The sequence below is a fragment of the Pelophylax lessonae genome (assembly GCF_965119305.1).
Source record: "Pelophylax lessonae genome assembly, chromosome: 3".
Classification (NCBI taxonomy): Eukaryota; Metazoa; Chordata; class Amphibia; order Anura; family Ranidae; genus Pelophylax; species Pelophylax lessonae.
Genome location: NC_138770.1, coordinates 235,222,909 through 235,246,452, shown reverse-complemented (window position 1 = coordinate 235,246,452; position 23,544 = coordinate 235,222,909). Strand labels below are relative to the sequence as shown.

The window sequence follows — 23,544 nt, the reverse complement described above, 5'->3', positions numbered from 1 at the left end:
ACGGAGATCTGTGTGTGTGTGGTGTCCCAGCAGACCAGTCTGTGGACAAACTGTTGGGTGGTGGCAGGCTATCGTTTGTGGTGTGTGGGTGTGGGAAGAGTGATTAACACAGGGGTTCTGGCTTGTAGGATAGCTGGAGGAATCCTAGTAGTGTGTGATAATTGCTAGACTGCTCCCCAACCCTTAGAGTGCACCAGATTGTATGTAAGATTTGAATCTGCCTGTGTGTGGTCAGCCAGCTGGATTGGAGTGGAGTCTCCCTCTAGTGGTGACCGAAGGCAGTGCATGCTGTGAAAGTATTGCAGCGAATCTAATTACTCAGTAGGAATTTTCTTTAATCTGTTATCCCCTATACTTCCCCAAGTCACGGTTCACCGCGTCTCGGTTAGCTAGTCGCCGTGGGCGTGGTCGAATCGTGACACACAATAATACAAAAATATAGTAAACCACTATATTACCTGAATATTATTGTGCAATGTGACAGGGGGGAAGGGGTTAACTGGGGGTGATCAGGGGGTGATCAGGGGGTTAAATCTTTATTGGGGGGGTGGCGGGTATCCTAAGCCTAAAAGGAAGGGCTGCAAGCGCTAAACCAGGTCACACTAATACAGGTATATAGGAAAATGCTTTATACTGTATACAGTGTGTGTTGTGACAGGGGGTGTAGGGGTGAACTGGGGGGGGGTGATCGGGGGTTAAGTGTGCCTAGCTAGGTGTGTGCAAGTGTGCTGTACTCACAGTTTAGACCCTCTCTCTTCTCTCGATGAAGCCAAAAAGGATTTTGGGAGGAGAGAGCGGATCATTTCTGTGCCAGTGTTTACATTACACAGGCACAGACAGTATCTGATTGGGCAGGACCGATCAACAGGTCCAAGCCAAAAATCATTGGCCTGGACCTGATGACTGATCTGTTCTAAACCCAATGAGATCATCAGCGGGGCCGGGGACGCGCAGGAGCGCGTCCCACTGCCCCGGGAGCGAGCGCCGTACATGTATGACGCTTTGCCTGTATGAGCCAGACTGCCGTCGTACAACTGCAGCGGGCGGTCGGCAAATTATTAAATAAGTGCGTTTTCATCTTCACAGACAGGCACTAGTGAAGCTGCATGGATGGGCACTGATGAGGCACTAATATGCAGCACTGATAGGCATTTCTAATTGCCATGGATTAGCATCTATGATGGGCACTAATTGGCATCTGTTGTGGACACTTCTGATGGGGGCTGCGCTGATAATCAATGCACTGATTATCAGCACAGACCCCCCCAAGTCAGGAGAACCGCTGATCGGCTGACCTTGTCAACGTGAACTGAGCAAAGGCGATTACTGGCATTTCCTGGCTACTGCTGTGATCGGTCACAGCTGATCATGTGGTAAAGAGCCTACATTATAGGCTCTTTATGGAGATCGGAGATGCAGTATGTCAGAGCGACATGCTGCACCACCAATTGCCGCCCTGGGGGCGTGCACAAGCGGCTTATCCTGCTGGACATCATATGACACCCAGTCAGGATAATTGATCCCCCATCCGGCCATCATTCTGCAATAGGCCATGAGGGATTTGGTTAATAATTAATGGTACTTGTGCCCATCTAACAAGGATAGTGCGTTCCGTAAGGTGCAAGAAATGCATACGAAAACCCACTTTCCCACACTGCCTTCTAGTGTGAACCAGCACTAACGCAAAACTCTGCGCATTTCAACCCCCTGAACTGAACTGGTGGACTAACAGGAAAAAAAATAACTTGAATTTTGTTCTGCCCAAAGAGGTGATAGACCAAGGAAGAAGGAGCACTGGGGTTTTTTTCTATATGGGAAGGATGTAGAAATAAAAAAACCCTGGGAGTTCCAATTGAACCCCAGAAAAAAAAAGTATGCAGCTAAGAATTGCTAACCTTTACGATTACGCACAGTTGTCAAAGGAAGATGTTCACTTACTTCCTGCTCCAGGGACCCCACAGGAGATGAGGAAAAATAACCCCAGCTGTGCCAGTCACGAGTCCCCAATACTATCCTAGCCCAAATAAGCTTTGCCTGTAGTTCCACACTGTTCATAATCACAAATAATGCTGCAGAGACTCCCCAGAGTCTGAGTAAGGCAGTAGCCGTTCCCAGTCATTGGGAACCAGCCTTTAGGCTCCATGTACACTTGGCTTTGATGTACCACAGCCGCGGTTTTTCCACGTTTTCCACAGCCAGCAGTCAAAACTTTCCTATCTTGAACGGAATTCTTCTGCATTCAGGAGGGGGGTTGATGCTCCCTTAAACGCGGCAGCTTCAAAACAACCCTAAAAAAAGGCTGTGTACATGGACACATATGCTTTTTATGCAGTTGAGTTTAGGAGCTTTGGCAAAAAACACCAAAAGCTCCTTAACTTAAGGACTTAGGTTTCATTTACATATAGCCTTTTAGGACTGCTGATCGTCGGAAAATGCACAACACTGCTAAATCACACCATGATTTTGTGACGGTCAAAACATTCCTATCCTGAACATGATTCTTCACAGAGGAAGGTTGAACCTCTCCTAACCACAGCAGATCCTAAACAATTCTTCATGGACACATAAGCTTCTATGGAGCTGAGTTTAGGAGCTTTGGCAAAAAAAAAAAAAACGCCAAAACCTAACCTAACCTAACCTAACCTAACCTAACCTAACCTAACCTAACCTAACCTAACCTAACCTAACCTAACCTAACCTAACCTAACCTAACCTAACCTAACCTAACCTAACCTAACCTAACCTAACCTAACCTAACCTAACCTAACCTCTTCCATCATCCTACAACGCCTCAGACCCTGCTCTGAGGTGATTACACTTCCTTCTTTATAGAAAACACGCGAAGCTCCGCCCCGCTCCTCCCTCACTCCACCACGGCTTCCCAATTCGAGCATTCCAAAGACAACGACACGCCCACTCTTCAGCTCCGTCCCCCGGCCAGCTTTGCTCTAAAGGTCACATGGCATGACACAGACACGCCCACTCCTTCGCCTATCAGCTCGTCCTTTCCACACATGGCGGACGTGACGTTAGAGCCGATGACGTGTGACAATGTTCCAGAAGGTAGGCAGAGCTAATGTCCGGTGCTGACAGCGCTGCTGGGGGGGCGGGGTCGTAGTGTGTTCCGGGGATCCGCCGTATGTCGTGATCCGCAGTCTGTCCCGTGTCCCCCCTCAGGCCGGAAGTTTTCTAATCACCCCCCTCTCAGACTTCCATGGTTCTCTCCGGTCACGATGAGCCGCCCGTCCTCCGCTGGACCCTGTGCTAACAAACCGGCCGGGAAACAGAAGCCGCCGCCTCCACCACCACCGCCGCACACTCCGTCACCTGCGGTCCCCAGCACGATCCCTGCCGCCTCCGGCCCCGCCGCGCCCCCTCCATCGGCGGCTGCGGCGGGGGCGATCTCCGGGCCGGTGTCCCAGCAGCAGCACAGCGAGCTGACGTCTCTGTTCGAATGTCCCGTGTGCTTCGACTATGTGCTGCCCCCCATCCTGCAGTGCCAGGCCGGACACCTGGTCTGTAACCAATGCCGCCAGAAGCTGAGCTGCTGCCCATCGTGCCGGGCTTCCCTCACCCCCAGCATCCGGAACCTGGCCATGGAGAAGGTGGCCTCCGCTGTCCTCTTCCCGTGTAAGGTGGGTGATCAGCAACACTGCCCCTGTCACCATGGATGGGAAGCTTCTGGGCTGTGAGTGTGTTCTAGGACTCCATGTACCTGATGAATGATGACTAGACAGCCATTGATTCTATAGGGATCTTATCGTTACCATGCCTGAGCCGTGTCCCCGTCGTTACCATGCCTGAGCCGTGTCCCCGTCGTTACCATGCCTGAGCCGTGTCCCCGTCGTTACCATGCCTGAGCCGTGTCCCCGTCGTTACCATGCCTGAGCCGTGTCCCCGTCGTTACCATGCCTGAGCGCCCCCCCCCCCCCCCCCCCCCGTCGTTACCATGCCTGAGCCCCCCCCCCCCCCCCCCCGTCGTTACCATGCCTGAGCCGTCCCCCCCCCCCCCCCCCCCGTCGCTACCATGCCTGAGCCGTCGTCCCCCCCCCCCCCGTCGCTACCATGCCTGAGCCGTCGTCCCCCCCCCCGTCGCTACCATGCCTGAGCCGTCCCCCCCCCCCCCCCCCCCCGTCGCTACCATGCCTGAGCCGTCCCCCTCCCCCCCGTCGCTACCATGCCTGAGCCGTCCCCCCCCCCCCCGTCGTTACCATGCCTGAGCTGCCGCCCCCCCCCCCATCGTTACCATGCCTGAGCCCCCCCCCCCCCTCGTCGTTACCATGCCTGAGCCGTCCGTCCCCCCCCCCGTCGTTACCATGCCTGAGCTGTCCCCCCCCGTCGTTACCATGCCTGAGCTGTCCCCCCCCCCCGTCGTTACCATGCCTGAGCCGTCGTCCCCCCCCCCCCCCCCCCCCGTCGCTACCATGCCTGAGCCGTCCCCCTCCCCCCCCGTCGCTACCATGCCTGAGCCGTCCCCCTCCCCCCCCGTCGTTACCATGCCTGAGCCGTCCCGTCCCCCCCCCCCCCGTCGTTACCATGCCTGAGCCGTCCCCCCCCCCCCCCCCCCCGTCGTTACCATGCCTGAGCCGTCCCCCCCCCCCCCCCCCGTCGTTACCATGCCTGAGCCGCCGCCCCCCCCTCCGTCACCATGCCTGAGCCCCCCCCCCCCCCCCCCGTCGTTACCATGCCTGAGCCCCCCCCCCATCGTTACCATGCCTGAGCCGTGTCCCCGTCGTTACCATGCCTGAAAATGTGGGATTCTCTTTTTGTTTTCACTTTCGATAACAATAAACAGACAGAGTGAATCTCCTTTATGGGGGAGCAGCGACAGCGATAAAAATTGAGACATTCTAATCCCTCTCAACTCTATCCGAAAACCCCCCAAAAAATGTTTTACCTTTTAGTTCTACTTTAACCACTTCAATACAGGGCATTTTCACCCCCTCCCTGCGCATATTTGAATGACAATGGCCATGCAACACTGTACCCAAACTAGATTTTTATAATTTTTTCCCCACAAATAGAGCTTTCTTTTGGTGGTATTTGATCGCCACTGGGTTTTTTTCTTTTTTGCTAAACAAATAAAAAAAGACCGAAAATTTAGTATTTTTTCGTTTTAGGTTTATAAAATTTTGTAAATAAGTACGTTTTTCTCCTGCACTGAGCACTGATGAGGTGACGCTGATGGGCACTCATAGGTGGCACTGACAGGCATTACTAATGGGCACTGATTGGCATCCCTAATAGGCACTGAGTGGCATCTTTGATAAGCACTGCTTGGCATTCCTGGTGGCCTAGGATTGGCATCCCTAGTGGCATGGGTTGGCATCCCTGGTGGGGCTCTAGTGGACATCCCTGATGGGTCTGCACTGATAATCAATGCGCTGATTATCAGTGCAGACCCCCCTGTCAGGAGAGCCACCAATCGGCTCTCCTCTACTTGCGCCTTATCAGCGCGAACTGAGGAAAGCTGATTAACGCTACTTCCTGGTTACCATGTGATCAGCTGTGATTGGACACAGCTGATCACATGGTAAAGAGCTTACGTCATGGGCTCTTTACCAGGATCAGAGATGCTGTGTGTCAGTGACACACCGCCTCGCCGATCTGCGCGCCCTTGCGGGTGCTCGCGAGCGGTTTGTCCTGTTGGACGTCATATGATGCCCAGTGAGGATAACCACTTTGCGGCCGTCATTCTGCTATCTGGCAGGCAGGAAGTGGTTAAGGTGGTTTTAAACACAAAAACAAAATTTGTGATATTGCAGCTTACCAAATCTTCAATGTGATGATTACATTCGTTTTCTTTTTTTTTTTTTCTGGTGATCTGGCTAGTAAGTCTTGATTTTCAACTTCCTTTAACCTCTCCGGCGGTCTGATTAGGTCTGTATTTTTGAATGTCAAAGCGGTGCATTGTTTTGCATGGAAATCTTGTTTTATATTGTAGGAATAACTCGCTTAAATCTGTCCAAACAAGAGTCTAGTAGACATCCCGGGTATGATGAAGTTTGAAACACAAAATCATAAATTATAATACATTTTATTCAATAATGTAATCAAACCAAAAAAACTGAAATTTGTCCAAACAAGGGTGCAGTGTTACTTATCACTGTAATACTAGACACTGCATATTGGTTTAGTAAACATCCCGGGTATGAAAAGTTTTGAAACATGGGACTGCACAAAGTCCAACGTCACAATCGGGACAATAGAACCTGGTTTCCTTTTGGATTTTCCTTCCACTGTCATCCCACTTCGAGCAACAAACCATGCACATCCTCGTAGGTGCTGACTTTTTCTCAGTTGGTGGGATGTAGTCCATGAAGTGACGACCAGTCAGGTGTTTTGGGTTGACAACGCCAACAGCACGCCGCCCAGATCTATTGACAGCCATTGATGGCGTTTGGTGATTCACAAAGATACGTACGGCAACTTTCCAAATGAAGTCAGAATGAATCACAGGTTTGTCACTTTTTTTTTTTTTTTTTTTTGCAGAATGTAGAAATTCCACAAGCATTGCTCAAGAAGATATCTGAAGACCTTCTTGTAGTACTTCTTTTGCTGTTTCCTCATTGCTGGATAGAATGGCATTGCTTGGTCAGCTCTATCGACACCTCACATGGGGTTATTGTAGTCTATCACTACTTGTGGCTTCACAATTTCTTTCCGACCTTTCGTGCGTACCAGAACAGTGAAGGTATTATGAACTGTACTCATTTAGGGACACATCTTTCTTGTCACGCCATCGCAGTGCCATCATTTTACCTTTATGCCAGGCAACTATTCCGCCAATCTTCAGCTTATTGCCAAACGGCGGCATGTCGTGCCGGTTAGCCCTAACGGTTCCATAGGCATCTGTTTTGTTTTGCGGAAGAAACTCAAAGTTCAGGAGACGTATAAAAGTTATTGGTTGTTACACAATAGCCCTGATTTAGCAATGGCTCAACAAGTGAAAGAACGGAAGATGTTGCCATTCTATAGTAGTTGCTGTATTTTTGATTGAATTTTGTTCCTTTTCCAGTGTATGACTGAATTCCTAATAGCCTGTTTGACGATTCGCATAGCATGTAGGATTTTACGCCAAATCGTGCCCTCTGATGCAATGTATTGTACCCGGCTAAGCCTTCCCTTGTAGGCTTAAGGCCCGTACACACGTACCGATCGTCGGCATACAAACGTCGGCGGACGAAAGATCTGCCGATTGTACGCGTGTTAGTATGGTGCCTCCGACAGATGTCTGCGCACAATCCGCGGACAAAAGTCTTTCTTGCAAACATGAAAATTTTTGTCTGCGGACACCAGAACGGACGATTGTTCGCCTGTCAGTACAGAATTCGGCCGACAGACCGCAGATTTGCAAGACTGGGCATGCTCAGAAAATTAAAAACACAGGGAAAGTTAACCATTACATGACATCACTTCTGCAGTCAGCTGAAGTCTGCAGACAAAATTCTTGTGCTGTCCTTGTGCTGTCTTTGCACTTTTCAACAGACACCGACATCCCGGGGAGAAAAGACGAACATTTGTATGCCGACGATCGGTACGTGTGTACGGGGCTTTAGTCTTTCCTCTAGGCTGATGTCTCTTTTGGCACATAGCTCCGTTGGAAATTCTTTAGAATCATTTGAGATACTTCCCAAATTTTCTTTAGTTTTGGTGCAGGATGAGTAGTTTCATCAAATTCTTTGTTTTCGAAGTGTAAATATTTCATGATCAGGGAAAATCTGTACTCTCGCATGACCGTGCCAAAGAGTGGAGTGGCAAGTAATGTATTAGTTGTCCAATACCACTTCTGCAGGGGTTTCCCCACCACTTCCTGAAGTAAGATTAGGCCCAGAAATTTCCAAATGTCCTCTTTGGTCACTGGTTCCCACTTTCTGCTTCTTGAAAACATCCGATGCAGAGTAACTAATTGTTGCTCTTTGTACCGGTTTGTCTCAGTAACTATTTTTTCAATAACCTCATCGGTCAGAAATAATTGTAAGTATGCCAAGGTGTTGTCTTGTTCAACGTCTACTTTCATACCAGGTGCTCCAGTAAATGGGAATCTTGAGGGTGCTGCCTGATCCATACCGCAGTCAATAGAGTTCCAAGTTTGCACATCACTGAGCTCAGTCGCAGAATTGTCGCTGTCACTTTCAGTGTCTGATGACGAATTTCTCTGCGAATCATTAATGCTCAATTCTTCAAGTAATTCCAATTCACTATTGCTGATTTCTAGCTGGTCTAAAACCACTTTTGACCTAAAGGAACGCTTTTTGGACACCATGGACGCCGCACTCGCAGGGAAGGGAACCCAGGAGACAGATGCCGGCATCGGCATGAGTCCAGGAAACCAAAAAGAAACAAATCACCGCTCTGAAAACAATCAGCTGAGCCAGATGGATCCCGAGCAGCTGTGGCAGTCCTGTAGGAATGGGTGCTCACCAAGGTCCGTGACCTGAGGAATCCATGTGAATGAAGAAGAAAGTGGCACTTCCAGACCCAGGAACTTGGAAACTTGAGTTTATTTCTTCAAATCATAGGTACAACATCAGACAAGACCACAAGACAGACTGGACAGCAGACGCGTTTCACACCTTGTGCTTATTCATTGCTGATTGCACACAGACAAGTGCCTCCTCTTTATGAGCCAGGTAGTATCACCTTCTCCAATCAAAAGTGTAATTGTCTAATTGTATCCACATATATGCATTTATTCGTCAGCTATGTATTGTGTGATTTATGGAAGAACTTTTTCTTTTTTCTATTAATGATTTTATATACCTTTTTTTTGTATATCTGTCTGTTCATACATATTGAACATTGTGGATTTGCGCACACACACATGCAGATTGTAGGAAGAATTTGTAATTTTATATATCGGAACAACGATTGAGAATATATATTGCATGTGTGTGGGTGTTGCTAGCACTCAGATGATTGAGTCTCCCTTTGTTAGAGCCAGGTGTTTGTCCCGGCAATTACACTTTTGATTGGAGAAGGTGATACTACCTGGCTCATAAAGAGGAGGCACTTGTCTGTGTGCAATCAGCAATGAATAAGCAGAAGGTGTGAAACGCGTCTGCTGTCCAGTCTGTCTTGTGGTCTTGTCTGATGTTGTACCTATGATTTGAAGAAATAAACTCAAGTTTCCAAGTTCCTGGGTCTGGAAGCGCCACTTTCTTCTTCATTCACATGGCATCGGCATGAGGACATCGGGATCGCAGGGACAAGGTAAGTTTCACTACAGGGCAATCCTGAGTGTAGCTCGGGGTTACCGCTTTTGGTACTGAAAATTAACCCCGAGCACATCGGGATTACCGCCAGGGATGTTAACAGACCAAGCTGTGTAGCAAAAGTGGCAGTTAGGAGGTTGGGTTATGTAGAGAAGACTGCCGATATACAGATAAAACTCATGTAGGAGTATTGGTTTAATTTCAGTGTATCTCCTGAGACCAGTCACTTCACTGGGTATATGTAAGGGTATATATCCTATTTAAAGCACTGCACAGCAACACAGTCACCAAGCTTGCTGTAATGTGATTTTGCAGGGTATCCACAGAGGTGCGATATTATGCACAAAGGTTGACATTGTGTTCTGATTTGAACATAGCACACAGAAAACTATTTTCTGTTTGTCATTGCAGTTACCTTATTTATTCATGAAGAAAGATGCAGGTAATTTCATAGTGTGAATAGCCCTTAAATCTAAATCTTGCCTTCCATCCAGCCATTAACTGCTTCTGTGTTTTTTTTTTTTTTTTTTTTTTAAGCCAGCAGCCTGAAGACAAAAAAAAATTAACATATCCTTTCATCCACATCCACACAAACAAAGTGGATGTAGGAATCCCTCCCACCAGGACATTGTATTCTGCCAGCTGCCTGCACCCGTAGCTGTCAGAATACAATGATCAGTGCCTGCTGACCCTTGGACAGAAGTTGATGAAATGAAGGCTAGATTCACACTGATGTGATGCAGGAAATGCACAGGAATCAATGCGTTTCCTGCACAGCATAGCAGTCGCAATGTGTTTGTAATCTGCTGCGGATGTCAATTAAAGGCAACGACACCCCAAAAGCAGGCTACAAAGTGTAGTGTGTTTGTCTGAATCAGATCGTATGGATATGAACACCCATGTGATCTGATTCCAGTGCGGCAAAAAAGTGCCTGTACTTTTTTTTTTTTTTTTTTTTTTTTTTTGTGTTGATGCGGTACAAAATGATGGGCTCGAATCACAGCACACACAATCACATGTGATTTTTCACAGGAATGCGATGGGATTCCTGTACGAACACATGCTATGTGAGCTGGGGCAATGCCACACACTGATCGAAAATCGTCTGGTCTCAGCTGAACCTGCCAAACTTTAATCAATGTATAGTCAGCTTAAGGCTCCTTTCACATGGGCGCACCGCACGGCGGAGTCCTTTCTACTCAGCGGGGGATCAATCCGCTGAGCAGGCGGATGACAGCTCCGTCTCCACTCTGTGTGCAGAGACGGAGCTGTCAGATCCCCGCTGTCCTCTATGGGGAGATCGGATGATAACAGACCGCCTGTCCGTTCTCATCCAATCCGAACCCATCCTCCAGACGGATGGAAAATAGGGTTTCCATCCGTCCTGATTTCACGGACAGGATCGGATAGCAGCGGGTGTCAGCGGAGATTTCTCCGCTGACACCCGCTGCCCCATAGAGATGCATGGAGCATCCGATCAGGTCCGCCTGAAAAACTGACAGGTGGATCGGATTGCCCGTGTGAAAGGGGCCATACACTATCCTCTCCTAATGACAGTGCTGCTGTCCAAAGGTGTCTCTCTGTTGCTCCTCCCACACAGAGTGGTGAGACCCTAATGCCCCGTACACACATACCGATTGTCGGCCGTAAATATTCGGCCGACGACCGAACGGCTGATTGTAGGCTTGTTAGTATGATGCTTCCGACAGCGCATTTTCGGCCGTGTAGGCATTAAAATTTTTGTAGGCCAACACCAGAACGGCCGATTGTTCGCCAGTCAGTACAGAATTCGGCCGACAATCAGCAGATTTGCAAGACTGGGCATGCTCAGAAAAGAAAAAACACACGGAAAGTTAACCATCACATGACATCACTTGGCTGCTGTTGGCCGACAAAATTCGCGTGCAGTCTTTTGCACTTTTCAGCGGACACGACAGCCCTGGACAAAAGACGGCCGATCATTTGGCCGACGATTGGTACGTGTGTACGGGGCTTAAGACAGGAAGTGTTACTGATAGTGAAAAGTGCAGCGCTAAAACAATAAGACAATAAAAACATCAATGGATAAATGAAAAGTCTATGAATGGCACGCAGTAGTCTTGTAAAAAAGAGGAGAAAACAGTCCAATAAGAAATCCCAATGAAAGTGCTCAGTGCTGATCAGTAAACAGGACACAAGTGCTTGTTCAGTGCAATCCTTCACCAGAGGTGCTAGCCTCTCACCTGTGGGCTGTGAAAAGACAGCCTTAAAAGTACACTCCCAGCAATGTGAAAATCCTGACCAGGACAGCAATCACAGAGGGCATCTCTCCTTTTTGTAAAGGTGTTCACAACGATCCCCATGTAATAGAAAGGGGGCAGACCATAGTGCAATATGTTTCAAACACCACAATTTATTAATAAAACAAATGGACAGCCTCTTACTTCAAGGTAATGCAAAAACGAGCAGTACAGCAATCCAGCTGATCTCCAGACAGAGCGGAACGCTCTGCTAACAGGGGCTACGAGTGACGTCACGATCTCCTCCCCCTTGCGCACGCGTATCGTCCGTGGGCGGGACTTCCTCAGCGTAATTTTCATTGGGATTTCTTATTGGACTGTTTTCTCCTCTTTTTTTACAAGACTACTGCGTGCCATTCATAGACTTTTCATTTATCCATTGATGTTTTTATTGTCTTATTGTTTTAGCGCTGCACTTTTCACTATCAGTTTTACATTGGGTTTTACATATTTTTTACCTTGGTGTCAGCTGCTTTTATTTATTTCCATCCATTTATTTATTCATGCTTGCGCCGATATTCCTGTTTTTTCAAGGAAGTGTTACTGGCCAGATCACTAGGTGAAACAATGGGGGGGAAAAAGAAAACAAATGCAGCCACCAGATTTTGGAATCGGTAAGGTGCAACAGTTCACGTTTTATGGGTTTAATACCACATTAACACCTTTTTATCTCTTGCAGGTGGTGTGGGGTTGTAAATTTGTGTGTAGTTCCTAGAGTTTAGATCTAATCAAAGCTGCTGTTGTACTTTCTGTTGCGTCTTTAGAGCCCTTACCTTTCCCTCTATGAAGGAGTGAGTTGTTTGGTACCAGCTGTGAGCATTGTGTAATGGAACATTTTCCACCAGCTGTTGTGACACAGATTTCCTAGACACACCTAGTACTGATGTGTGCACTGGGTGCGGAGTTACTCTGCAACCAAAGGTTGCACTTTGTGACACTTGAATGCCAAAGTGAGAGGAAGGAGGAATCAGCTGTGACAAACTATTGGTATGTGGACATATGATTAGACGTTTATTTCCCATCCAGTCACCAGGTTCACCATCTCATAAAGATCTATCTGCTCACAGGGAATCCTCTGTTCCTGTACCAAGTGAAGTTCATATAATAAAATCTGGGATTAGAATACTGTATTCTGGTGCTGTTACATCACACCTCCCTTTGCATCTATGCATAGGGTTTGTGTAACCAAATTAGATTTGCTTAGAGAGGAGAGATTCAAAAGCTTGCCAACTTTTGCTGCACTCTGGGATTTGTTGTAGAGTGCCCCTTGCTTACTGTTACAGCACATTTACCAGACCGGAAGTAAGGAAAAGTCTTAAATAGCAACAAAGGCAGAAATAAAAATGCTTTATAGAGCAGTGATCTCTGATTGGACAAGTTAGAGCGGCGGACGGTAAAGCCCCCTCATCAAATCAGAATGCTTAGCATTCCTTCAGAAAATGCAAAGTGTGTGTGTGTGTGTGTGTGTGTGTGTGTGTATGTATGTGTGTATATATATATATATATATATATATATATATATATATATATATATATATAAATTTATTTTATATAATGTGTCCACTTTAATGATTTCTAAGGGCATCAGCCAGGTATGGTATATACGTAGTTACATTGGTCCAATGTAGCCATGCCTGAAATTGTTCTTTGTATCCCATTCACACTTGTGCAACTTGTCATGTGACTTTGGACATCAAAGTTGCATGACAAGATGTACCCAATGTCTTCCCAGGATAACCATTTAAATGTGTGTGACGTAGTGGCACATGCACTACTTTGGTCCGACTTCAATGCAGCTTGAGGGCCATAGACTTCAATGTTAACCCTGAAAAGTTGTGTTAAAGTCGTACCTAAATGTTTTACATAGAACATTTTGGGTCCCACTTTGCAGAGGGACAAAAAGTCAGTCACATCCAAGTCGCATCCATGCAAAGTTGAATCAAAGTGTGAATGGAGCCTTAATTCTCTTTTGTATTACAATTCGTGTTGAGCAATGAAAATGATTATTCAAAGAATAAAACCAAATACCTTTTAAAGAATTGATCTTTGGGGGGGAACTTATTTTTTATGTTAGTCTATTTTGATTGGCTGTGGTGACCACTATTAGTACCTGAGCTGGCATCTCCGGCCATGTGTGCCTATCGCCCCTTTCAGTGTATGGTTTTCACTAACCTGCCATTGCCCAGGATAACAATGACATCACTTATGTAGGGAATGAACATGCATGTCTGTGTCTGGAAGTAAAAAAAAAAAAAAAGCAGTCATCGATTTTATAGCTTTCCATAACATGAAATCCTCTTTTTTGTATGTGTAGATTTGTCTGGGAGTTTTGTCTATTTTCCCAGATAGGTCATCCGTTTGGCACAGTATCTAATTTTGCAGTGTCCATCCAGGGAAATCATCTCGCAGACTATGTGATTTTCAGTAAATGCCTGTACTCAGAAAAAAAGTATTTTAAGAATGTAGGGCATTTTATGATCAAGCCGATTACCTTACTTTACAGCTTTCTGCACAATTGTATCCTTTGTGTGCAAACCTGCTGCTTTCCCAGGCATGTTTCCCTAGGGAATGGAGTGATAAAGAATAAGAGTACATGTGTGACCCATGAAGGGTATTGGAGGGACAGTTGGGCCCTTTTCATGCAGCTGGTTTGTTGCGGCTTCAGGAATCCTGCGGCAAGAATCTGCAGATTCTTGCTACAGGAATGACTAGGTTATGCAATTAGCATGGGCCACTCAGCCCATTTTAAACTATTAGTGGGCTGACAGCAGCCGCTGCTGATCACACATATCCACACACAGTTATTAGCTGCAGTTACGGGACAGAGGTCTGAGCCTAGACGCTTCGGGCATCTGTCCCTGGACTGCAACTAATTGCTCTATGTGCGATCAGCAATGGCTGCTATCAGCCCACTATTAGTTTAAATGGCCTGAGCAGCCCCATTCATTCCTGCAGCAAGAATCTGCAGATTCTTGCCGCAGGAATCCGAAAGCTGCATCAAACGGGCTGTTGTGAATGGGGCCTAATGGAAAAGGGCAAAGATAGGCAGATTCTAAGCATAGCCGAAAACATAGTGTGACCTGTCGCAACATTTTCACCTTAAAGGAACCCTAAAAGTACCGGTAATTTTCTGCTCTCAAGAAATCCCCGATAAAAATGTAGTGTCAGAAGATCGATCTTTAACGAGTCACCCCCCCCACCCCTTATATGGGGAAAGTAATTTTCAGTAATAATCATGAAATTAATATAAAGGAAATATTAGCCAAAAAAGAAAAGCAGACAGTGAAAATATTATAGTTTTCAATCACACTAGCGGTCCAAAGAAAAAGCCGTTTGGTGGTCTGTAAAGAAGGGCCACCTACATTGACAGGCAGTGGGAGCAGTGCCCCCCTTACACTGATGGAAGCACCCCTTAAAGCAGTAGTAAACATACGGGGGAAAAAAATCCATCTGCAAGGTATGGGCATAATGTGCTAGTATGCATTGCATACTGTACATTATGAAGGACTTACCTTGAAACAAAGCTGTCCAGCCCCACGCGGTCACCACTGACAGGGTTTCCATTTTCACCCGGTCTTCAGTCCGGGTTCGCAGGCTCCATATGCTTGAATGGCCGAGCCACGCTGATGTCACTCTCGCACATGCGCACACGAGTCACGGCTGTGGCACAGAGCTCTGAAGGAATGGCATGAGTATGCTGTTCCTTCAGAGCGCATGTGCCAGTGGCGTCACCGGCTGCCAAACAAGCGAATATCTCCTCAATGGGGCATGTTTAGGTGATATTCATTTTACCTACAGCTAAGCTTTGAGTTTACCTGTAGGTAAAAAAAAAAAAATCACGAAGGTGGTCATGGTAGTTGTCCCCAGCATTGGTGATCAGTAAGAAAAGGGCCCCATTAGTTAGGTTGACAGAATGCATCTTGCATAAATCGGCTTCGGAAAGAATTCTCCTAAAGTTGGTGGTCATTGGGAGTTTGTTTATACATCAATATTTTGGGTCAGTGGTTATTTATCAGAGCAGAGGAATCCCACGCCATTGACACTGGTAGATGTTGGCCTCAGAAAAAAGGTCAATTTGCTACTGTACAATACACGAGGAAGGCTTAGCGACCCCTGAGCAAACCTTGACTGAGAATGCCTGACAACTACTGATATTTTCATGTCTGAGTTGAATAATCTGCTCAGCAGAGAAGATGAAAAGCTAAGCCAGTATTCACTGACACAAATCAAATGTTTTCAGTTTATAACCAAGTCTCCTAAACTGCCTGATACTTTAGCTTTAAGGTCCGGTTCACACTGATGCGATGCGGGAAGGCTGCGAACTCGCAGCCTGTTCCCGCATCGCACACGCACCCCCGGCAGTTCACGCTGCCATATGCGATACGCTGGGGGTGTCAATGTTATCTTAACGACACCCCCAGTTTGATCGCATATCGCAGTGCGATCGTGCAGTTCGCACAGGATCGGATCGCACAAGTGTGAACCTCTGTGCGATCCTATCCTGATGCGGCTGCAAAAATGCCTCCTGTGCGTGTCGCAATGAGGAAGGTGAGCGGTCAGGGCGGAAGCTGACATTGTTCGGCTCACAATTATTCGGCCTTTTGACTTATTCGGCCGAACGCCGAAAGTGCTATTTTCTCTATTTTCTGCCAAATAATGTTCGGCCGCCGAATATTCGGTGCATCCCTAGTTTTTGTAGAAGTGTCTTAAGCTTTTACAGACGTCAAGCTCTTGGGCGTTAATTTTATTGGCCCGAATAAATTTATTCTGGTCCTTGAAATTAATAATGCTCAAACACTTAACGTTTAGGCGTGTTTAGCAGTTTCAAGCATTTTTTCTGCCCAAACTGTGGTGCTCCTGGACGCACTGGCAATGAGGTTCTTCCCCTGCCACTAAAAGCTGCTATGTGCATGGACACATAGGCTAACATGGAGGGTTGTTTAGAGGCAGGACAAAAAAAACGTCAGACGCCCCTAGAAGCAGCTGTATAAATATCCAGTGTTCATTAGGCCTAAAGTTCTGCTTTGAGGCTGGGTTCACACTGATGCGAATTGGATGTGGCTTTCCCTGCATCCAATTCGCATGATTGGAGAGTGTGATCGGCTCTCAATGGAATCAGTTCACACATCTCCGGGGCAGCCACGGTCCACACTGAAAAAGGGTCCTGTGGGTCTACTGGTCCTTTTTTAGGTGCGAATTCAGCCAAAAATTCGGGCCTAATTCGCACCTGAAACAGAGAACAGGGATGCACCAGGCCCCGTATTGTAAGCCGCAGCTAGTGCAAACTCAGCCTAAGGCCTCATGCACACTAGAGGCAGGACAAAAAAAAAGTCAGTCAGATGCCCCTAGAAAACAGCTGTAAAACATCCAAACGCCCCTCCATGTTAGCCTATTATTATGTGTCCATACACAAATAGAATTTTAGCAGCATTTAGAAGCGGGGGGGTGGGGGTGGGGGAACATTCAGCTAGTCCATCCAGGAACAGTGGCATTTTAGCACAAAAAACACCTGGCAATAGTAAACGCGTCTAAATGCTTGCATTAGTGTTTACTTTTCAGGCTAAGACCTTCTTCAGCAAATACAGAAAAATACCTGTTTTTGCCTTAACTTTGTCACTTCCTGTGAGATTAAGGGCTCCTTCACAAAAGGTACTGCACTTGGCAGCCTTGCTGAAAACCTAGACAAGGCAAATGCTTTGTTTTGCATCAGGTCACTTCACTCCACTGTGTTGCGGTGTTGTGCACTAAAAAAAAGTACTGCACGCAATGCTTTTTTCAGCACAGCATAGTCCTTTGCAATCCCTCTCACCATGCTGCAGCAGATGGAACTGAAACAAATGTCACTTTGGGGTTGATTTACTAAAACTGTGAGTGCAAAATCTGGTGCAGCTGTGCATGGTAGCCAATCAGCTTCTAACTTCAGCTTGTTCAATTAAGCTTTGACAAAACAACCTGGAAGCTGATTGGTTTTTATGCACAGCTGCACCAGATTTTGCACTCTCCAGTTTTAGTAAATCAACCCCTATGTGACATTTCATTAAAAGGTGACTGTGCGATGCCTTGTTTCCAGTGTGTCAGCACTGCAGGATTCTCACTGCTCAGCAACAACTTTATGGGATGGCAGGTAGCAAATTATAACATATTCTAGCATTGTAAAACTTTATTTAACTACCTCAATACTGGGCACTTAAACTCCCTTCCTTCCCAGACCAATTTTCAGCTTTTAGCGCTGTTGCAATTTGAATGATAATTGCGCGGTCATGCTACTCTGTACCTAAACCAAATTTGTGTCATTTTTTCCCCACAAATAGAGCTTTCTTTTGGTTGTATTTGATCACCGTCAGGTTTTTTCTTTTTTGGTGCACAAATAAAAAAAGACTGAAAAGTTTGAAAAAAAAAAAAGTTTTTTTGTTTAGGTTATAAAATTTTGTAAATAGATATGTTTTTTCCTGCACTGATGATGCCGCACTGACAGGCACTGATGAGGACACACTGATGGGGTGGCACTGATATGCAGCACTGATAGCACTGATAGGCAGCGCTGATGGGCACTGATAGGCAGCGCTGATGGGCACTGATAGGCAGCGCTGATGGGCACTGATAGGCAGCGCTGATGGGCACTGATAGGCAGCGCTGGTGGGCGGCACTGATAGATGGCAATAACGGCACTGGTGGGCAGCACTGATAGATGGCATTGGTGGGCAACACTGATAGGTAGGGCACTGGGGGGCTCTCTGAGCCCTGTTTGCCATCCCTGGTGGCCATAGTGGGCACCCCTGGTGGTCATCCCTGGTGGCTTAGTGGCACCCTTCCCCCCCCCCCCCCCCCCCAGGGCTGCACTGGTAATCAATGTTCTGATTACCAGCACAGACCCCCCCCCCCCTGTGATCAGTGAGTAATTAGAAATACTCACTGATCACCCCCGCAGCAGCACCGATCCTCTTCTCTTCTCCTCACTGACAGGATCTGTCAGGAGGAGAAGAGATCGAAGCCGTTACAACGGCTCTATTTACATTACATGACGGCTGTGATTGGACACAGCCGTCATGTGATCAGGAGGGCCAATCACAGGGCCCTCCTGCCGAATGATGTTGCTCTGTGTCCGAGGGACACAGGCACATCGAGATCGCGCCGCTGCGCGTGCCCGCGGCAGCGCGATCTCTCTCTCCTTCTGAAGGATGTTCCGGAACGTCCATTCAGAAGGACGAGACTCCCGCCCGGCCATATATGTACTATGGCCCGGGTGGGAGGTAGTTAAAGAAAACAAACACAAGACATTAGGTTGGAGTAAATTAGGCCACGGCCGTTTTATTATTGGTTTAATAAATATATATAAACAACTTTAATAATAACTTTCTGAATAACTCATGCAAAACCTAGCCACTACGGCTCAGGCTGTACAAATAAAAACTTAAAATAATTTTCCAACAGATAACAAATTATAATGACAAAATTACAACAGTCCACCTATGCAGACGCAACAGGTGACAAAAACCACATAATAATTTGGCCGCGACAACCAGGGGAGGGAGGGGAACACCACAGCTCCGTTTTTCTGGGTGAATGAAATGCTGAGGCAATGAGCCCCTTAAATATCTTCACTCAGGGGGTCTTGGCGGGCAATTTGAGTGGGATAAATGAGTGGGAACAAGGCTAATCAGGGAAAGGTTAGATTACAGCTTGCCTCTGGATACAGGGGGATTGAGTGGGAGATTTGAGCGGGAATCAACCTAACTAACATTTTCCCTGGATACAGGGTTCTCCTTAGGCGGGAAATTTGAGCGGGAAGACTGCCTCAGTGACCTTTCATACTAAGGTCACTTACTATCACCTCAGGGCCTATTAAACAGAATTAAACTATAGTGGTTTTAATCAAAAGTCCTTTATTCTACCGCCAGCCCATTAAAAAAGGGGGGCTATGTTGCACCCCTTTTTGTTCTAACGCAGCTGTCGGTGTATACAAACACAAGAGACTAGTAAGAACATTACTTATGTAAACTGTTTAGTCCCATCACCCCCCCCCCCCCCCATGTTAGGGTCTTTTCACACGGGCTTTCCACACACCGAACTCCGTTTTGCACGGCGGTGATCGATCCGCCGATCCCCACTGAGCAGGCGAATGACAGGTCAGGCTTCGCTTACTTTGCAAAGACAGATCTGTCCCCGCTCTCCTCTATGGGAGGTTGGATGAAAACAGACTACCTGTCCGTTTTCTTCTGATCCTCCAGACGGATAGAAAATAGTTTCCATCCGTCTGGATTTCATGGACCGGATCGGATAGCGGGTGTCAGCGGAAATGTCACCGCTGACATCCGCTGCTCCATACAGGTACATGGAGCATCTGATCAGGTCCGCCTGCAAAAACTGACAGGCGGACCTGATCGGAAAGCCCTAAAGGCCCGTACACACGATAAGAAAATCTGTAGGGAAAATTCATCTGACGACGATCTGCCGATTTTCGGATTGTTAGTATGGTGCTTTCGACAGCCAACTCCGACTTTTCGGCTGACAAAATCCTGATGTGCAGGCTATAAAATTCTTGTCGTCCGTCAAAACGTCTGATTTTCGTCTCATTAGTACAGATTTCGACAGAAAAAAATCTTAAGAGCAAAACTAGGCATGCTCAGAGATGAAAGAACACATACAAAGCAATCCAACACATGACATCACTTCTGAAGTTGAATTCTGTCGTATGGGAAAATTCGTATGAAAATAACCTCTTCACTTTCCACATCAGACTAGCATGCAACAAAAAACAGACAGATCGTTCGATAATATGATCGTGTGTACGGGGCTTAACACAGATGAATAAAGGCAGACATGTTTGAAGTCCAGCCTGTATGACAACCATGGATGCTCTCATAGTTGCAGTGAAGGATGTGTAGACATGGTGGGACAGAAATGATTTTGTTTGCATGAATAAAAGGTGAAAAACAATGCAGCCAATACGTCTGAGGACTGGTAAGCTGCAGTATATTACTTTTTTATTTCAGATGTACTTGTGCTTTTAACCTTCTCATTTTTTTATTTTTTTACAATCCCATTATTTTGAATCTGGGAGTCTCTGCTTTGTAAGGTATGAGTGTCAACGTGTCTTGTTTTGACAACCCGAAACCGATAGATTCCCCTGAGTCCCACAAACCATCATTTTCCTTTGCTCTAGTTGATATAAATTAGTTTCCTAATGAGCTCTGAAATCTACTCAAAAATGACAGATGACAGGTTTACTTCCATTGTATTGCCACATCTGCTTTGTATATTTATAACCAAGAAATTCATAGATTCATATGTTTTTTTGTTTCCTTCTAGTATGCCTCTACTGGGTGCTCTTTGTCTCTCCATCACACTGAAAAACCTGAACATGAGGACGTCTGTGAATATCGCCCCTACTCCTGTCCTTGCCCTGGAGCCTCCTGCAAATGGCAGGGTTCACTGGAAGCAGTCATGCCGCACTTAACACATGCCCACAAAAGCATCACTACTCTCCAGGGTGAAGACATAGTCTTCCTTGCAACAGACATTAACTTACCTGGGGCTGTTGACTGGGTGATGATGCAGTTCTGTTTCAGCCACCATTTCATGTTAGTGCTGGAGAAACAGGAGAAATACGAAGGTCACCAACAATTTTTTGCCATTGTCCTCTTGATAGGCACACGGAAACAAGCTGAAAACTTTGCCTACAGACTTGAACTCAATGGAAACCGAAGACGGTTGACTTGGGAAGCCACCCCAAGGTCCATTCACGATGGGGTTGCAGCAGCCATCATGAACAGTGATTGCTTGGTTTTTGATACAGCGATTGCACATCTGTTTGCTGATAATGGGAACTTGGGCATCAATGTGACCATATCTACTTGTTGTCCGTGATCCTTGATGTTCTTTGTTGGAAAACACATTTCAGTGGCCATGTCCGTGCTGTCTGCATTTTATTTTTTTACAGTGGACTTACTTTTTCAACAAGCATCTTGTAGAAGCATTGCCAACATTTTTGTAGAGACTTTTTGTAGTTGTAAATAATGAGGCTGTGAATTGTTAAACCTGAAGAGCATTATAAGAACTATCTTTTACTTAAATTATTTTCTGAAAAAAAAAAAAATGGATGTACTCTTCGATTGTCAAATAACATGAAACTACGGTACAGCAGGTGAAAGTGTAGCATTGTTGTATGATGCAGATATGTACATTTCTGTAGGTGTGTAAAGAAGTTGGATCAGTCGTCAGAATATGCTGGGTTATATTTTTATGAACCATTTATTGACCAAGCTTTTATCTGAATGTGCACTTATCTTTATTTATAGATTAGTTTATTTACCTTTACCTGGGCTTTTGTATGAAAACTGAAGGAAGGTAAAGGGTTGTCCACAGTAACCAATTGAAGGGTTGCTTGCAAATTCCCAATAATTTAAAAAAAAAAAAAAAACACGCACAGGTGTTGATTTACTAAGGCCCCTTTCACACAGGCGGACCGTTCAGATTCGCCTGTCTGTTTTTTTTTGGTTTTTTTTTGGCGGATCTGAACGGTCCCCCCCATGCATCACTATGGGGCATCGGATGTCAGCGGAGACATGTCCGCTGACATCCGATCCGTCAAATCTGGACGGATGGAAACCCTATTTTCCATCCGTCCAGCGGATCGGATGAGAACGGACCGACGGTCCGTTCCCATCCGATTTCCCCCATAGAGATGCATGGGGAACTGACAGCTGCTGTGTCTCTGCACACAGCGTGGAGACACAGCGGTCATCCTCCTGCTCAGCGGGGGATCGGTGGATCGATCCCCCGCTGAGAAAAACTGAGTCCGTCCAACGTACTCGGTGTGTGAAAGAGCCCTAAAACTGAAGAGATCAAATCTGGTGCAGCTGTGCATGGTAGCCAATCGGCGTCTAACTTCAGCTTGTTCAGTTAAGATTTGACAAAAAAAAAGCTGGAAGCTGATTTGTTTCTTCTATGCAGAGCTTCCCCAGGTTTTGCCTTCTCAGGTTTTAGTAAATCAACCTCATACTATCTGGCTGCTGTGGCCAACACCTACTTTTTTTTTTTATTTTCCGCCAGCTTGTTTTAAAGCTGAACTCCAGGCAAACGGCCAAATTACACAGTTGACAATTACGTTTTTACCTGCCAAGGGATTTTGAGTTCTGTGCAGCCATCAGACAACAAAGCCTGGTCCTCTAACTTCACTGCGGCACAGTTTGGTCAACTTCACTGGATCACAGTGCACTCCCAGCTTGCTGACTGGACAATGAAGCGGTAGCAGCACACTGATGAGTCATTGCTCTGCTCTCTCCTCCTGTCAGTGTGCCTATTGTCAATGCACAACAAGCAAACAGCAGAGCATTCTTGGCTTCTCGTCTGAGTGCTGCTTTACAGTAGGTGGATATTGACTGAACTTCAGGTACTTTTTTACTAGTTGCAATTGAAATATTTTTAATAATGAATCGATGCATGCATTAATTTGGTGTTATCTTATCTTATATCTGCCTGGAGTTCAGCTTAAATGAAGCCTGTTGCGTCTACCCTTTGCCTATGAATGGTGAGTATACAGAGTGCATCTTTTCACCTCCCTCCATACTGGCTAGCTCCAGACCTGAATGGAAAGAGGCTTTACACACAGCTACAAGGTTTGACAGCATCACAATGTCATCGGGATATGTGAAGGCAAGTGTTTACTTCTGTGTGTCTTCCGTTCTGTTTTTGTTTCATAGATGGACACTTGTGTAGAGAAGTCGTTAACTTCTTTGCAGTAAACCTTTTGTATGCACACAGCTGCTAGTTAGAAACTTATTTTGCAACAGGAAAAAGATTATAACATCTGTGCTACTGGTTAGAGCGAGCAGGTCTCTGGGAAAGACACTAGGGAGCTTTGTCTAATCAAATATTTGGTTGTTTTATATGTGCATATGAGAGGAAAATTCTTAGATGTCCCGAAAAGAGCAAATCAACCAAGCCTGGATATAATGCCCATCTCTCCAAATACCTCATTTTTATTAAAGCTGCTTTTTAATAGTGCCCTAGGGGGAAAAAACAAGCATTTAACCCTTGCCAAATGGGAG

The 23,544-nt window shown here is 46.2% G+C and overlaps 1 protein-coding gene across 1 annotated transcript; it reads left to right on the top strand.

Moving 5' to 3' along the window:
• The first annotated feature begins 3,086 nt into the window (after nt 1-3,086).
• On the top strand, nt 3,087-21,885 carry SIAH2 (siah E3 ubiquitin protein ligase 2). Its single transcript, XM_082251530.1, has 2 exons — nt 3,087-3,635; nt 20,804-21,885. Exons 1-2 carry the CDS (start codon nt 3,234-3,236, stop codon nt 21,359-21,361), a joined length of 960 nt encoding a protein of 319 aa, XP_082107656.1. The 5' UTR covers nt 3,087-3,233; the 3' UTR covers nt 21,362-21,885.
• Nucleotides 21,886-23,544: the final 1,659 nt, after the last annotated feature.

Bases quoted from the DNA above. Each gene is read 5' to 3' on its own strand.
- SIAH2 (XM_082251530.1), top strand. From the start codon at position 3,234: ATGAGCCGCCCGTCCTCCGCTGGACCCTGTGCTAACAAACCGGCCGGG. The intron at 3,636-20,803 runs GTGGGTGATCAG...GTTTCCTTCTAG, and splicing joins CTGTCCTCTTCCCGTGTAAG to TATGCCTCTACTGGGTGCTC.